General features: G+C 36.9%; 1 protein-coding gene across 1 annotated transcript in view; it reads right to left on the bottom strand.

The window, feature by feature from the left end:
• Positions 1-18,810, bottom strand: part of ENPP3 (ectonucleotide pyrophosphatase/phosphodiesterase 3) — a 76,266-nt gene that overhangs the window by 34,385 nt on the left and 23,071 nt on the right. The window contains 8 exon segments of the mRNA XM_045843237.1: positions 3,195-3,226; positions 3,672-3,800; positions 5,358-5,466; positions 8,802-8,874; positions 9,590-9,655; positions 10,934-11,043; positions 11,589-11,708; positions 13,612-13,691. Of these exon segments, the coding sequence (XP_045699193.1) occupies positions 3,195-3,226; positions 3,672-3,800; positions 5,358-5,466; positions 8,802-8,874; positions 9,590-9,655; positions 10,934-11,043; positions 11,589-11,708; positions 13,612-13,691 (719 nt within the window).

The following is an 18,810-nucleotide window of genomic DNA, read 5'->3' as shown; positions in this document are numbered from 1 at the left end:
TTCTCCCTGTTCTCACAAGCACTTGTTTGTGGCAGGTAAATTATTTCTTTATGACATATAAACTCTGAAAGGTAATTCAACAGTTTTGCTTCCTAAGACAGCTTGTTAAGCACTTTTTAAAAATAAGATTTAAGCTTAGCTACTGCAATAGGAATATTAAATCTATTATTGATGTGGTCTCATTCCCTAATTATGTTATTTTTATTATTGCAACAATATTTAGGTTGTGATTGAAAATATGATGTAAATTATATTATTTAATGTTCTAAGTTTTTATTCCTATGTGTGTGTGTATATATCTTTACCCACCATAAATTTCCCTTGTTGTTTTCCTATTTTGAGATAAAATAGATATAAGTCTAGATTTAGAATGGTACTTTTGAGTCTAAATTATATATGAAAAATATATACTATACATTAGCAGAATGAGTGAAAATTTTAAAAATCACTCCACTTGCACCAAAAAAATCCCTTCACTATTGACTCAATTTATACTTTAAATAATCCTACATTTTCTTAATTTCAAATCAAGTCAGTAGTTTTTGAAATCTATTAGTCTCTCTATTTCTAATTTATTATGGATTTCTCACCAACTAAAGAGAAATATTGTTTCTTTAATATTACTGCTGTATCTAGATGGCATATTTTAAATCTGTAAAAACAAAAATCAAACTGTTATATATTCATGTAAAAAAATGAAGAAATGAGAATTTAGACTATGAAAGATATTTTTCTCCCACATTACCTTTTTGAGAAGAGGAAGGTAATACAGGTAAGAATATGGGTATGAATGAAAAGGGAGTTCTGCGAAAAGTAATCTCACAGGGTGATCTGATCATAAATTCCTCACTGGGAAGCTCTTGGTGGGTATTCTCTCCCCAGGCATATAACTTCTTTAGTGAAAGGTGTTTCACTCAAGACCTGTCCATTGTTCTTGTGTGTCTATGTTAACTTATCTTTCAAATAAACAAAACCACCCTCAAGAGAGCACAGAACCTTGTTAACTATCCTAATCCAATTCCTGCCTTGCTTTCCTCCCACCCTCATGTAATCTTCCGTAAATCCCTTCTTAATTTCGAATGCTTGAGAGAAGCTGCCAACACTGTTATTCTCCAAAGCATTTGAGATTTTGCTTTTTGGCAATTGTCAGTTTTGGCTCCAGTGTCAGTTTGGAGATTTCTTACGCAGACATGGGGAAGTAATTTTTTTCTATTCCCCGATTTTCTCATTTGTTTTAAGCACCAATAATATCATAAATATTTCAAGTCTGTGTCACTACTAAAGAAATATATTATAGAGAGTAGGAAAATAAAGTATGTTATAGAATGAAAGGGGAAAGAGAAAAATATTTATCGCACAGATTATTTCTGCCTACTTTTTTCTTGCTTAGTTTGTTGTCTTTTCTAGGCGTATTTTTCTACCATTTTATTATTTATCATTACTTCCTTCTTAAGCCAATTTCATTTGACAAGCCATACTTTCCTAGCCAGATGATTGTGTAGACAGAGTAAATCCAGAGAAAAGTTGAATTATGCTGCTAACCCCTGAAAAAGTACATGATTACTTTTGGTGCTTGAGAATTTGATACAAAGACACTAGAGTTGAGATAAAATTCTGGTTATTTTACCCTAAGAAAGAAGTTGATGCTGTTGTCTGTCATGCAGTCAGAATGCTGTGGAATGTGCATGAGTTGCCAGTTTGTATTTGGTGATGTTTTTCCGATACAAGCTCACAGTAGGCCCAAGAACTGCAGCCCTGGGGATATTGTACTACTACAGGAAATATTTTCCCAGAAATAACGGACTACTTTGTGTAATAGTGGTCCATTTTGGGGGGCTCTGTAGCTCCAGACCCAGTCCACATCTGTGAGGCCTCGTAATGGATTTCCAAAGCCTATGGCATTCGATCCCCCGTACCAGTGGCATTATTTGAGATTTTTCCCTTCCTCATGTCACCAGCAGGACTTCAGCGATATAGGTCATGAGGTAAGGGATAAAAGGGAAAACAGTGCATGTGTTTAGAGAATCCACAAATTGAAAATACCTAACTACCCATCCAATCAGCACAAACACACTGCATGTACAACTTCTACCAGTAGGGGGTGAGAGAGTCTAGCATTCTTACTCCAGATCGGATTATTAGAAGGTGTAAAAGCAAAAAGGACTGCTTAACACTCAGGATTTCTTCCCTAATGGTTACTCCTACTTCAAACTTGCAATGGTCTCAGGTTATTGTAAGTTTATTCTTCACTAAGCATATCTTTAATCATTCACATTTCATCCTAGTGGTTTTTACTATAATTGCATATCACCTATACTTAAAAAAAATCTAAACCTGGCTGGAATAGCTCAGTGTTTTGAGCATGGGCCTGCAAACCAAAGGGTCTCTGGTTCTTTTCCCAGTCAGGACACATGCCTGGGTTTTGGGCCAGGTCCCCAGTAGGGGGCACATGAGAGGGAACCACACATTGACACTTCTCTCCTTCTCTTTCTCCTTCCCTTTCCCTCTCTCTAAAAGTAAATTTAAAAATCTTTACAAATAAATAAATAAATAATCTAGCCCCATCCCAAGCAATGGTAAACTCATGAATATAGTAGCTGGACTATATTGATATTGTAGATATAATTTGTGAATATGATTTAAATATTAAAACTACCACATGAGACTAGTTTGAGGTCTTTCCAGGTGCAGTGAACTCCATCTTAAAAAATTCAGATTGCTTTAAGCTGTCTGGAGTTTGCCCTGCTCATTGTCTCACGGTCTGGGGTGTGGGAAGAGCCAATAAAAAGCAGTTGCAATTATACTTGGAAGGGAAAGGTGATTTTTCTGACCTGTACAAAAAGATCTGTCAGACTCTGTGATCCTGGTATTAAGTCACACACACAAAAAAATATGAAAGGTGGTCCTGCCCGAAGCTCATTAGCATGGCCGCTTTGAATGAAACCGCAGCCCATTCAGTGAAAACTAGGAGTCAGTCAGTGCCACAGTTAACCCCAAACTAATTTCCTGTGGTGGCATCGACTCCAGAATGAAAACAACTAAGATCAAAGCAACCAATATGCATATGACAGAAGGTTTAAAAAATAAATTACAAGTGGCTTATACTCACAAATATAGAATATAAATTTCCTGAGACCCAGGTTGAGAACATTACATTTACTTAAATAGATGTATCAAGGAGACTGTGTACTTACACTGAGGTTCCTAACAATTTCTTCAGAATCAACTGTTTCAAAAGAAAAAATATAAATCACATTACAATTGATACTTGACAACTGCAAAAAGTGTGAACAACTCAGGTGAATTTGACACATACATTCATAATAATTATGATTTGAGCCAGGTTTCTGTAGTGTAGTGGTTATCACGTTCACCTAACATAATAATTATGATTTGGTAAAATTAAATAAAATTATTTCAAGCAAAGAAGTATTTTAGCATTTAAGGATGGAGTAGAATATATTTTAACCTAAAGATATTAGGCATTACCATAGCCTTTATAGTCTGGATGAATTTACATATGGGACTTTCTCATTTGCTTCCATCTGTTCTTCCCAAGAAATCACAAGAGGGGGCCTAGTACTCCCTACATCTTCAGAATAGGGGCCTAGGGTTATTTACTCTCAGTTTTACCTTTTTCTTTTTTCCTATATGGGTGTCTTCATACTTACAGCTGTAAAATTCGTCAGGTATATTACGAGCCCTGATTCGGGGAGCAGGCCCTTGAAACATGTAGAAGTTTACTCGGGGAAAGTAATCAGTCATATATTCCACCTGGTCACAGTAAGTCTGAGCCATTCCTGAAATTTAAAATATGTACACATATGTATATTATATGTAATACATATTATATATATTATTCACTGTAAGTATATAGATGTTAACAATTGGTTATCTTTAATCCGGTCAAACAAAAGACTTTTTATGTTACAGATTTCAAACCAAGTTTACTGAGAACCTGTACAATTACCAGATTACTTTACTCTGAACAGCAGACCCTGAAATCCTGGCAGTGGAAGAGAAGGGTCATGTTTATAAGACAACACTAGACGGAAACTATAAACAGATCATTTGTTCCGTGTGGATCAATTAAAGTAATTTCGAAGAAAATCCTCTGTAAGAAGTGAGTTAGATTTTATAATATCTGACTTGCACCCAAGGTAACACATTATATTTTAAAACAAAAAATAACATGCATTTTTATGAAACAATACATGAGGAGATAAGGGCTGGAAGGTATTTACTTTCTATAAGTTGTATCATTTAATTTACCTAAGAAGCATGTGCTCTAAAAACAATGTGGTAATTAAACCATTTTATTTGAAGATTCTTCAAACTACATCTAAATTTTAAGTATTAATATTTTATCTTCTATATTTATATTTATATTTTATAATTTCTTTTAACAAAATATGCATTGAAATATTTTTTAAATTTTAAAACAATAGGCTGAATATTAGGGAATCTTTTTATAAACTTTTTAATAAGTCACTATGTTTCATATTACTTGACATTCTAAAATGCAAACAAAAGTCCTTCAGATATGCTCCTTTCCTCTTCTCGCCCCATACCTGGGTCCTTCGCAGCCCTTGGAGCACACTGAATATCCTGCAGAGAGGATGGTTTTGACCATCCATTCAGAAGAAGCCTGTTTCTGCTTTGTGTACTTTCTAACACACATTGTTAGTAAAGTACTCGGTATTAAGTAAGCCCTTAACAAATTATTTGTTGAATGAGTACTTTAAAATTGTGTGAGGTGGCAGAGGGTGTGGCAGCTGTTCCTTGTCTTTTTTGAGAGAGAGAGAGAGAGAGGAGGAGAGGGAGAAAGAAGGGAGAGAAACATCGATTGGCTGCCTCCCACACACACCCTGACTGGGGACTGAACCTGCAGCCCAGGTATGTGTCCTGACCAGGAATCAAACCAACAACCTTTTGGTTTGCGGGATGACGCCCAGCCAAGCCACATGGGTCAGGGCTGTTCCTTGTCATTTAACACGCAGGTTAACTGAAATGAAGAGTTAACCTCAAGGAGACAAATGTGAAGTGACAAAGACTTTATAGCACTCTATTCACATAACTTAAAAAAAAATCTGCAGGGCACGGTAAGATCGGCCAGTATATATAAGTGATAGCCAACCTATATGAAGAAATCACCCACTGATAGGTAAAATTTAATAAAATTTAGATAAAATTTAAACTAGAAATTTAAATTTTAGTGCTCTATTCATTACTGTCTACCCAAAACTCATTCTTTGCTTATTCAGCTGCTTCTAGGTCTGGAAGTACAGACTTTGAAGATATCACTATTCTTTCTGTAAGAGATAATCAGTGATAAAACACAACTTTTTGAAGCATACCATGGTCAGCCAAAAGGATTATATTGACACAGTTGTCTAAGTTCCGCTGCTTTAGCCCTTCCATCAACATTCCAAAAGCATTATCGACTGACTGTAAGGCTTGAATTACCTACGGAAAACAAATTGAAGTTAAGATCGTCTTCATGAATTAGGGTTTAATTAACCAAATCATTGTCTAATCAAGTGAAAATTAAACATATCTTCTTTTCTGAAATTGCTGGTACTTTAAGTAGGACATCAGAGATGTTTACCAAATACCAATTCTCTAAATTTCTGTAGACAAAACATTTAATTTAAAGTAACAGTATTTTGCCATGTATAACGCACACCCATGCAATGCACACCCACATTTTTGGCCTAATCCTTTAGGAAAAATATCTTTCATTTTAATTTTTTAATTCTATTTTTATTTATTTACAGATACTCGTTTTTTGTATTACAAAGGAACTTTAGCATTTATTTTTGAACATATTATGGTACAAGAAATTTTATGTAACAAATAATTATAAAACATGAGAACAGATACAAGGTATTTCAGGTACTACCCATGTATAATGAATGCATAGCCTTATTTTTCCCTCAAAAATTGGGCAGAAAAATGTGCATTATACACGGCAAAATGTGGTATCTTCCTAAGAAGAAAGATAAACTACTGTCCAGTAAATATCTGAGAAGAATGTTCAGCCTCAGCAAACATTACTCAGTTGCAGAGTTTTCATGGTAGTGCCCAGTGTTGGGGAGGGGAATCCACAGAAATTCCTATGGGAACTAAAATGCTCACCCTCCTTCCGCAGGGCTGTGTAACAACAAGACCATGAGTTAATCAGAGAGTTAAAAGGAGCACATCCAATAACTTAATAATTCCACTTCTGGGCACTTGTCCTAAATAAACACTTTGAGTACAATTTACATACAAAGACGTTCATCATAATATTTATTTAGAATTTAAATACAAAAACGTAAGTTTTGCCGCATCTTTGAGAAGGCATACTTGACAGCCATTAAAAAACACTTTTAAAAGAACAGTGGCATAAGAAGAGGCTTGCAACACAATGTCAAACATAAAAAAGTAAAACCAAACTGTATACACACTAATATATATTGCATAATATTGCATATATTGCATATATATTGCAATATATATTGCATATATATTGCATAAGCCCGACTTCGTTTTTAAATATATTTAGCATTCCTTAGTAAGCACACACGAACAGAAAAGGAGAAGGAAATATATCAAATTATATGTTATTAACAGTGGTTGTCTTGAATAGTGAACTGGAGTTTATTTTTATTTCATTGTCAATATCCTTTAGTGCTTTTAAATTTGTCTACATTTTAGCAATATAGCACATGAAACTGACTTAAGTTTTAAATGAATAAATTTTAACTGGCATCCCTTTTTAAATTTTTTTCAGTGGATAAGAAAGTATACCAGCCCTCATGAAGAGGGGGAAATGTTTAATCTTTCTTAGTACTATTATAACAATGATTACCTTTTTTTCTTTTTCGAGAAAGAATTCTACTAGCCAATTTCTGTTAAGAGCCCTAGTGCTTTATCTCATGAAATCCTCACAGCAAACATTCATGGGCGGTGCTCTCAGAACTTCCAGTGGTGGAGGCCAGGATGTTGGAAGTTTAAAGAAGTTCAGGAATATGTTCATGGCTCCACCACTAATAAAGGACAGTGCAGCACTTGAACTGAAACCATCCTTATCTACTGCTAAATCTACCAACTTCCAAGATGTTTTCCTGACCCTCATTCTTAGGGTTCACCGTACACTCTGGTTCGCCAGTGAGAGTCACAGTTTCCGTTAGTTGTCATAGCATAATTATGTCCCCTTTCACAGAGTCACCCTGCTCACTCCCTTGTACACCAAGGGCCCTCCACCTCTGTACTCTCTCAGCACCTGGGCATTCTGTTACTGTCGGACTCCCCACAGTTTTGAAATCATCTGGGCACGTGACTGCCTCCCCAGGACAGCGTGTGCTCCTGCAGGGGAGGGACTGGGCAACCAAACTCATCACAGGCTCCCTAAGCACAGAGTCTTCACAGAAAATACACACCACGGACGGCACACCTTACCGAACATGAACTCTCCAGCCAACCCAGCTCTAGCCCAATGGGGCTAGCTGCTGTTATTATTCTCACCATTGTCATTGTGTCTACTTGTCTAGCCATCTGTCCTTGCATCTGTCTGTCCCTTTGTTCATTCTGTGTGATCCTTTGATGTGCTCAGCCTCCACCCTTGATGCAGCTGCTTGTGAACTTTTTTCTTTTTGTTATTCAGAGAACTTTCTAACCAGCCCCAGCCCTCATCTGACCCAACTAGTTTAGAACCCCCTCGAAGTTCTCTCCAGGCACCCTGGTTTTTTTCTTTATATCACTTTCCATAAATACACTTAAAATTTATTTGGGTGCTAAATTAGAGCATTGATTAAAAGAAAAAGATATGGTGCCTAATACTGAATCAACTATAGTGATCAGACAAATGTATAGCATACTCTGTCAAGGGATTAATCATAACAAATATGGATAACAATTGAAACAGGAAAGGGGAAATTGTGAATATGCATCAGGGTGTCCAACCCACAGCCCATGGGCCACATGCGGCCCAGGATGGCTATGAATGCAACTCAACACAAAACTGCAAATTTACTTAAAACCGTTTTTTTGCTCATCAGTTTTTGTTAGTGTTTGTGTATTTAATGTGTGGCCCAGAAATGCCAAAACACTGGACACTCATACGAGTGAGCCATTCCCTGTCAGAATAACCTGATTAAGTTTTAAATGCTGTGTTACAGTTTAGAGCGGTATTGGACAAAGACGGAAGGGTTAAGGTGGAAAGAATGAGCCAGGCTTTATTTAGAAATCATTTTGGTTTGATGGAAAGGAAAAGAAAAGGCATTTCTGATGAATAACCAGTCATGATGCCAGAATAAATATGTTTGCGTTCCAGTTGAGGACAGTTGAAGATAATTAAGTGAGTTCCCATGGGGTGGGGAAATGCCATACTCATGAGGGCCTTCGCAGCTTTACATCAGTGGGTTTTAGAAGAGAGATTTTTTTTTTTAAGTAACATTGAAGAACTGTATTTTCTGTAGTAAAACCATTACAGAATGGTTTAGATAATGAAGAAACTAATGTTAAACACTCTCCTTCAATTACAATGGGAGTTCAGGAGGGTAATAACTCTGCCTGAGGCAATATATTAAGTCCAATTACAAGGAGCTTATAAATGAAGGTGGGCAAGAACACACAGCTGGGCTCCCCACGATGGACTTGCAGGTGACCTAACGAGAAATGGGCTACACTGACACATTGGATCGGCACATGCAGCATCTAGCCTTGATGTTTTTATGACATGAAATAACAGTGATACCATTTTATTTTATGGGTTGAGGCTGGATGATTTGATATTTATATATTTTTTAAAAACTTACTTGGGCACTAACTGGTCCAAATTTATGTCCTGAAGAATCAGGCTCTTCCACATATAGTGTATAAAAACTGGGTCTGGGGGTAAAATTGAAACAGAGAAAGACATTGTTGATTTGGAAGAAACCTGTAAGTTGGATTCAGGAAGTATGTAAATCTAGAACCTTGTGGCAGTTTCTTCTCTTTTTCCCTGGCCTCCTCCTATTTAACCAGACCCAGAGATTCCTCTTGGCCCCAGCAGAGATAGTCCCCATTTAAACGGCAGTAAAATAAGTGTTCTTATTTAACTGGCTCAGTAACAAAAATTGTTTTGTTCTTGCCATTCAGACCTCCCTTGGTGTGCCTTAGCCCTTTATATTTCCAGGATTCTTCCTTTTGGCTGGCTCTGTTCTACCACTCTCGTTTTGCCTTTAAGTGTCTGGTTTCTGACACTCTTGTTGACCTGGCACTCTCTTCCAGGATGCTCTGACTCCAGCCTGCTGCCATGACCTTGCTCTGGTGCCGCGGGCTCCTCGAGCCCGTCCTCACCCCTGAGTCTCAGATCTACTCTCAGCTCCGCTCTCCGCCCACATCTGGTTCTGTAACATTGGCCTCTGCTCTGTCTCCATGGTCCCGTCGTGGCAACCACACGCTCAAGAGCAAAAACTCCACTGCACTCAGGAATAATTTGTAAAAAGTACCGATTAAGAGGAAATGTCAAATTTCTTTGTCCAAAATGATCACCTCAAGTAAAGAAATAATTTCCTTTTATGCCCACGAATAGCCCACTGTGCCTGCACTTCTCTGACGTTACCTTTCAGCTTTGGGCAGGTCCAGCCATCCCAACAAGGTGGAGATCCTCTGTTCATATGGTACGCTACTGCAAAGCAGAATAGATCACATTTTTAATTAATCAAATTGAAAATAATTCCATTAGATTCTTACTCAGAAAGGCAGGTGGGTATTTTCAGATATCCTTTCTGTGTTTAAACATTGCCAAAATACTGAAAAGAGTTCAGTAGTACTTAAAGGGATTCCTGATTTTAACACTTGAGTAGAGATACACTTGCTTCACTATAAATGAAATATAGTTTCCTTTCCTTCTCATCTGTCTCCTTCAATTTTCCCCAACTAAAATAAAAAACCAATAATTATTATCTATTCATGTAATTTCTTTATTTTATTTATTTTATTCATTTGTGCACTTATATATGATGCTTCTAGTGAACAAACACTATTTGTTCATTTTGAACAGAATTTATCAGTGAGCAAACAAGAATGCTGTTCTACCTAGGGATTATATTCTCTTGAAAGACAAATAATAAATAATAAACCTAATATATGAATTACATTATATACTAAAAATAAAATGTTATTCAAAAGAGAGAGAGATGAGCAGAGAAAGAGACCCTGAGAAAGTTGGGTGGGGTGGTTTGGAATTTAAAATCTTAGTGTGAACAGGCTAAGACAAAATTGAGAAGGTAATTTTAGAGCAATGGCCCAAAGGAGGTGAGGGAACAGGCTACACCAATGCAAGGAGTGAGATTGTCTGGGACAGAGGGAACAGCCAGGTCAGAAGCCCAGCAGCAGAAGCAAGCCTGGTGAATTAGGCCCCCTGCAAAGGTCGGCGTGTGGAGTAAGTGCCCAAGGAAGCAGTGAGAGAGGAGGCCTGGGAGGCAGGGTGGGGGACAAAGAGGGTCATACCACACAGGGCCTTGCAGGATTTTACTCTGAGTGAAACAAGGGTCATTGAAGTTTTGGATGCAAAGGACAGTTATAATTGGACCTGATTATTTTCTTTTTTTTTTTTTAAGGAATCATTCAAGGTGGTAGATTGAGAATAGGTTCTAGGGGACAAATATAAAAGCAGGGAGACATATGAAGAGGTGACCAAAGTCATTCAGGCGAAAGGCAATAATAGCTCAAACCAGGTGTTAATGCTGGAGGTAATAGGAAGTTCTCAGCACATACTTGGAATTAGAGCTACAAGCACTACTGAAAGATGGAGGAGGGGTGCAAGAGGAGGGATCAATAACGACTTCAAGAGTTTGGGCCCCAAAACTGAAAGAATAGAATTACCATCAAGATTAAAGCAAAAAAGAAAAAAGTCCTAATCATTCTTGTTGTGATGGGGTCAGATCTGTAAGTGCTTCACTACCTGTTGTAAGGCACATGTTTGGCAGGAAAAGAGCCATTTATAGCCACGTCTGATCCTGGCCAGAAGTAGGTGGCAGCTTTTAAGCCTTGATACATTGCGGTCAGCCAGATCTACAAGGAGAGGAAATTTAAGTAGAAGCCAAGGGAATAATCAGTTTGGGTAGAAACAGTGCCACTTATTAGAAAGTAAATGATATTAACAGTTTCACAATTTATTTAAGTATTAAAATGTATTTAAATTTTTAAAAATGTGTCTTTATAGCAGTTAAAAAATATAATTATCCAGGGATCCACCTGAAAAATTAAAATTGTAGTAAGGTGGTAAGAAAGAAGATCATTTTTTTTCAACTTGGTAAATAATAGCTTCTCGTTCCCTTTTAAAAAATTACAAAACAGAATAAGGAAAAAAAATAACAGATAATCTTTCCAAGTAACTTCCAGATTGCTATGTTTATAATACAACATCCAACATTCAACAGGTCATTACTTGAACAATCGTAAATATTTAAAAGATCATAAATAGTGGTTAAATGCCTTCCTACCCCCAGTGCTTAGACTTAGAAAGATAATGAAAAACTCAGGGCAGAGAAAAGAGGGACCCACTGCCACGCTGGGAAATGCCCTTACTTAGGCACCATAAGCGGAATGCTACATACCGGCTGCCCTTGCCACCACGCTGGGTTATTTTTCTCCGCTGAAGAGAGTGAAAAATTCTTGTTGAGGTTTACATCATACATATTATTGTCGATGATGCCATGTGATTCTGGATATAAGCCCTAAAATAATAATTTCAAAAAAAAGGATTTAAGGTAAAAAAATATATTACTAAAACATTAAATTGAAATAGCATAAATCAGCCCTGGCTGGTGTAGCTCAGTGGATTGAGCGCGGGCTGGGAACCAAAGTGTCCCAGGTTCGATTCCCAGCCAGGGTACATTCCTGGGTTGCAGGCCAGAACCCCCAGCAACCGCACATTGATGTTTCTCTCTCTCTCTCTCTCTCTCTCTCCCCCTCCCTTCCCTCTCTAAAAATAAATAAATAAATAAATAAATAAAAAAGAAATAGCATAGATCTACAACATATCCTGGAAGAATGTCATACACATTTCAGTATAAAACCCCTGAATCTGAACCCAAATACATGTGTGTGTGTATGTGTATTGAGTTCCACCATGGCACACAGCAGCTAATGAATATTACATAGATGGCTTGTGCTGATGGTGTTAAAATAACCCTTGTGTGATTATAACTCTTTGTTAACTGAGGTTTCCTATATTATAATAAAGATTGGGCACTGGTTATGTTAGCAATAATATCAAGAAATTTACTACATAGAAACATTTAAGTATCAAATTTCCTGGTGAAATGGGTTCAGGTGTGTTAGTAGCACAGCAAGTGAGAGCCTGCCAGGTCTCTATCCATCTTCCCTTCTATACAGACGTGTGCATGTATTACATCTTACGTGTGCATACTTATGTTTTTATGTACACACACAGTCAGTTCTTGTTATCATGGTAGTTAAGTTCTATAAAGTTGTTGCCACCACCGCACAGCTCTACCATCGCTCTCGGGCAGACACAGGGTTCGGTGCCTGTGAGACTCTGGTCTACTCTTCGATACAGAATCTTGTTTTATGTGTATTTCTGTTTAAAGGTACATTATTTAATATATATTATTGGTTCATGATAACTCAGGCCTGAAAGAAGCTCATGTAACATATATGGTTTCCCTGTAAGATGAATCACGGCCTTCTTATTCTTAGGAACCCTGGACAGCATTCCAGCACTACACCTGAAGGACATTTTAAACAGCAAAATCACCAACAAACAGCACAAACATGCAGAAAACACAGCACTTAATAAACAGCAGACTATGAAAACCTCATTTACAGTTTGAGAGCTCAAACCAGAAGGCAGAGTGTCCCCTTGTGAGACCTCAGCTGGGAACATGTGAGCCGCGCGACTCCAGTGTTTTCTGCTCTGTGAATGTTCTCAAGTGACTGTGACTGTATCACAAGTATTGGCTTTGGGGCTGCAAACAAATTTTAGCAAGTAGGTGAATCTACAAACACAGGTTCTGCAAATACATGTATGTATAAATGTGTATATCTATTTATATACACACGCACATATATACATATACAATTAGTTAAGGGTTAAAATTTAAATGAGTTATAGCTACTGTTCTACAGCAATAGAAGACTAAATGCAAAGTAATAAAGGCACAGCTAGGCCTTTGTCAATAAAGGCTGAGGCAGAGACCTCCTTAAGAAGTGTTCTAAACCTACGAAGGTTACATAACTTAATTTTCCTTTGAGTTTATTCTGATCATTCCACTTATAACTTTTCATACATTAAGGAGAATTTATTTGCTTTACATGCTTAATCTAAAGAGAAATAGCCAGCATCAGTTCATTTACGAAGCAAAGACCTCATAATGGCCTATGACAAAGGTGAATTAACCTGGTGATGTCTGAACATCATCCATTGCTGTCACCTCCCAGCACTGCATGGGCCTCACACTGACACCCCCTAACTTGAATTAAGCCACGAACTACTGCCACATGTGCTGGTAAAACGTGTGCCATGGGGCTCCGCCAGTCCCTGCCTTAAGCATGTCTGGGGGCATGGCCAGCTGCCTGTCTGTGGCCTGTCACTCTTTCCCTGAGCCAAGTACCTACCGTGACAACGGTGTAATGATTCGGGAAGGTCTTGGTTGGATACATAGGTCTCAGGTATTTTGAATGAATTCCACATGTTTCTGCAACAAAATATAGTGAGGAATTAAAGTTTTTACTGCCTCCAAAGTTTTTTGGGTAACTAAAAATCTGAACATAAAACTTTCCCAGAGAAATAGAAAACTAACTAAAGAGTGGATTGAAGATGAAAAGAGGTTAAAATTCTGACACCTAGAATTCCTCAACTCTAAGGAATGTCAGTTTTTAGGAGAAGAATGAGCTAAGGTAAGTGTCCGCAAAGTAATTTTTCCAGAAAGAGCCAGATAATAAATATGTTAGGCTCTGCAAGTCCCTGCAATCTCTGTTGCAACAGCTCACACTCTGCCTCAGAAACCCAAAGCAGCCCCGTACAACACATGAACAGATGAGCACGGCTGTGTTCCAGTAAAACTTTACTTACGGTTTTTCAAATTTAAACTAAACACAATTGTTATGTGTCAAAAAGTATTCTCTTCTTTTTTCCTATTTAGGAATGTAAAACAATTCTTAGCACTTAGCAAGTCATACAAAAAGGAGCAGGGTAGGCTGGATTTGGGCCACGGGCCACGGTTTACTAACCCCTGAGCGTTTAACATACCCTAAAGCAGCCACAGTCAGCGTTGTGTGCTTTTGTTGCTCCCCTCTTTCTAACCCAGGCCATTGCATTAGAATTTTTATATAACCTTTGTATCTCAGGTAATAGTTCTTGTACATAAAGTATCCACTATAACAGAAGTCACCACAACTACAAGGTAACTAAAAAGAAACTGGACTGGTACAAATGCATAAGCCTGTGTCATGTAGGAATGTTTGCAAAATGAGCTAATTTTGCTGTTTATCATTTTCAGCCCAGTTTCCATTTGATGAATGAAGTTTCCTGTAATCCGTTTTCCACAAAGCATGGCGTTAATTTGGTTTTCAATTGTTGTGCTGTTTTCTGCCTGTGCAATATCCTTGTTTAAGGAAGTCAGACCCATCAGAACATTGCTATTTCCTCTGCAGCAGTGGAGTACAAGAAGTTTTTCATACTATTCCTGTTGACATGAACTCTAAACAAAAGCTTCACCATTACCAATTCTATTTAGGTTAAAACGAAAAGTGAAAATGACTGTTGTCCAGAAAGTAACAAACTTTAAGTCTGAAATAACAAATGTTTTCTCAAATACGTTTGGAGTTATTCTCCCTCCCAGCCTCGAGTTCAGTGTTTTCATTATGATCCAGGAGTTTCTTCCTTCAGAACCTTCTTGGGATCTCTATCAAGTCTATCATATAGGACTGGTGGGGATGAGGGGCTGCGTGGAAAGTGAGGAAAAGAGAGCTCAAACAAATCTGCATTTTTAACAAGCACCCCAAGTGGTTCTGAGGCATGTAAGTCGGAGGCCTGGTCCAGGAACTGACACATAAAGTCTCACTAAAGATTAAAATACATTTTGTTTTTGTTTTCTTAGTTAATACTGCCAATAAATAAATCTTGCCCCCAGTCAAGACACATTTAATATTGTTAAGAAATCACATAATAAGGAAATGAAATTTTAAAAATCCATTTATATAAGTAAAAGAAGTGGGAAAAAATCAAACAATAAACAGAAAGATAAAGTCAGTTTCTGTTTTTATTTCCTTGAGACATGAGTGACACAGTCAAATTCTTAAATGCCTAAAGGAACAGAGTATTAAACATAATGCAAACTAAGCTACTAGTAATGTGAAAACATGACACCTCCCTAATCACATGTCTCACACAAGACAGCCCTGCTGACTCTGCAGGCTCAGACTACCATTTCGGACCACCTGCCTTTGAACTGGAGCTGTTAGAGCACAACTCACAGAAAACAGGATCTACCACTGTTTCTTCCAGATGTTAGAGATCTAAATTATGACTGAATAGAATAATTCTGGAAGGACACAATACATGAATGAGAGTAGTTGCCTCTCCAGAGAAAATCTAGGAAGATACGAAAAAGACAAATTTTTTGCTTGGTTGGTTGGTTGGTTGTTTTTTACTATACAGCTTTTAATGCATTTTTAAAAGTTTATCAACCCTGGCTGGTGTAGCTCAGTGGAGAGATCACGGGCCTGCGAACCAAAGGGTCACCAGTTCTATTCCCAGTCAGGGCACATGTCTGGGTTGTAGGCCAGATCCCCAGTAGGGGGCACACAAGAGGCCATACATTGCTGTTTCTCTACCTCTCTTTCTCCTTCCCTTCTCCTCTCTCTCAAAATAAATAAATAAAATATTTTTTTAAATATAGGCTAAGACATGAATAGGTATTTTTGCAAAGGCATCCAAATGGCCTAAGGTGAAAAAAAAGATGGTCAATGATCAATGTCACTGAACATCAGGGAAACACAAATCAGTACCACAGAGAGATATTACGTCATGCCTGTTAAGATAGCTATTATTTTTTTGAAAGAGTGTTTTTGGATAAATGTAGAGAATTTTGATGAGGATGTGGAGAAATTGCAAACTTTGCGTACTGTTGATAAGAATGCAAAATAGTGCAGTCTCTGTGGGAAAAGTATGAAATTTCCCCTAATAATTAAAAATGCAGCTACCACATGATCCAGCAATCCCAATTCTGGGTATTTATTAAAAAGAACTGAGATCAGAATCTCAAAAAAATATTGACACTCCCATGTTCAATGCAGCACTATTTATAAAAGCTAAGATGGAAACACCCTAAATGTTTATCAACTAAAATATGGATTACAAAACAAACAAAAAAATGGATTTTTTAAGAAAGTAGTATATTATATACACCACTTGTATAAAGTGGGATATATATATATATAACATATATATTACTATATATATAACAACAGAATTTTATTATTTTAGAAAGAAAATCCGACAATATGCAACCACATATATGAAACTTGAGGACATTTGAGTGAAATAAATCTGTCACAGGAAAATACTGCATGATACCACTTATATGAGGTACCTAAAATAGTCAAACTCATAGAAGCAAAGAACAGAATGAAGATTGTCAGGGGCTGGGTTGGCGGGGACAACAAATGGAGAGCTGCTAACCAGCAAGTATAAACTTTTGGTTACACGAGATGAATAAATTCCAAAGACCTGCTGTATAATGCTGTGCCTATATATAACAATACTGCACTAGACACTTGAAATCTGTTAAGAGGGTAGATTTCATATTAAATATTCTTTTTTGCATTTATTGCCTTTTATACTTTATTCTTTTTAAATTTTTATTGTTTTTTCCATTACCATTTAATCCCCTTATGCTCCCTGCCCCCTGCAATCACCACACTGTTGTCCATGTCCATGAGTCCTTTTTCTTTTTTGCTTAATCCCTCCACATCCTAACCTTCCCCTGACCCTTAGCTGTTACCCTGCTCTCTGTCTATGAGTCTGTCTCTATTTTGCTAGTTATTTTAGTTTTTTCATTAGATTCCACATATAATTGAAATCATGTATCTGTCATTCTCTGACTGCCTTATGTCACTTAGCATAATGTTTTCTACATCCATCCATGCAGTTGAAAAGGGTAAATTTTTCTCCTTTTATATGGCTGAGTAGTATTCCATTGTGTGAATGTTCCATAGTTGTTTTATTCATTCATCTACTGATGGACACTTGGGTTGCTTGAAATGAAAGACAAGAAATAACAACTGACACCAAAGAAATACAAAGGATAGTAAGAAAACATTATGAACAGCTATATGCAACACATTGGACAACCTGGACAAAATGGATAAATTCCTAGAAACACATAATCTTCCAAAATTAAGTCAGGAAGAATCAGATAATCTGAATAGACAGATTACATCAAGTGAAATTGAAATAGTAATAAAAAAACTCCCAAAAAACAAAAGCCCAGGACCGTATAGATGGCTTCACAGTTGAATTTTACCAAACATTCCAGAAAGAACTAATGACTCTCCTTCTCAAACTATTTCCAAAATTTTAAGAGGAGAGGAAGCTGCCAAGCTTATTTTACAAGGCCAGCATTATCCTAATTCCAAAACCAGATAAAGATAATACCAAAAAAGAAAAATACAAGTCAATATTGTAGATGACCATAAATGCTAAAATCCTCAACAAAATATTAGCAAACCAAATACAGCAATACATGAAGAAGATCATATACCATGATCAAGTGGGATTTATTCTAGGAATGCAATGTTGGTACAACATTCTCAAATCAGTAAGTGTGATTCACCACAAAAACAAAAGATATGAAAGATAAAAACCACATGATCATATCAATAGATGCTAAAAGTCATTTAATAACATCGAGCATCCATTTATAAAAACACACAGCAAAGTGGGAATAGAAAGAAGATACCTCGATGTTAAAAATGCCATATATGAAAAACCCACTACAAGCATCATACTTAATATGCAAAAACTAAAAGCATTCCCCTTAAGATCAGGAAAAAGACAGGGATGCCTGCTTTCACCCTTCTTATTCAACAGGGTACTGGAAACCCTAGCCATAGCAATAAGAGAAGAAGAAGAAAAGGCATCCAAATTGGAAAAGAAGAATTAAAACTGTCTTTATTTGCAAATGACATGATACTGTACATAGAGAACACCAAAGATTCCACCAAGAAACTACTAGAACTGATAAATGAATTCAGTGAAATAGCAGGATACAAAAGTAATATTCAAAAATCAGTTGCATTATTATATGTCAATAGTGAACTAACAGAAAGAGAAATTAAGAAAACAAGCCCATTCACAATTTCTCAAAAAGAATAAAATACCTCAAAATACCCCTAACCAAGAATGTAAAAGACCTGTGCTTGGAAAATTATAAGACACTGGAGAAAGAAATTGAAGAAGATACAAATAAGTGGAAGCATGTACCTTATTCATGGACAGGAAGAATTAACATCATTAAGCACCCATTCTACCAAAGCAATCTATAGATTCAGTGCAACTCCTATCAAGATTCCAATGTCATATTTCACAGAACTAGAACAAATATTTCAAAAAATTATATGGAACCACAGAAGGCCCTGCACAGCAACAGAGAAAGAAGAACAAAGTTGGGGACTCAAGTTACCTGATATTAAACTATACTATAAATGTTCTTATCACAATAAAAAATTTAAAATAAGAATAAGAGGAAGGCAGAAGGCAGACAGAAAAGGGCATCCATTGTGGAGAGTTTGTGTTCTACTATTTATGAATGT

The sequence above is a fragment of the Phyllostomus hastatus genome, unplaced genomic scaffold (assembly GCF_019186645.2).
Source record: "Phyllostomus hastatus isolate PE091 unplaced genomic scaffold, TTU_PhHast_1.1 phas_contig_40, whole genome shotgun sequence".
NCBI classification, from domain to species: domain Eukaryota; kingdom Metazoa; phylum Chordata; class Mammalia; order Chiroptera; family Phyllostomidae; genus Phyllostomus; species Phyllostomus hastatus.
This window is presented reverse-complemented; position numbering and strand designations above follow the sequence as displayed.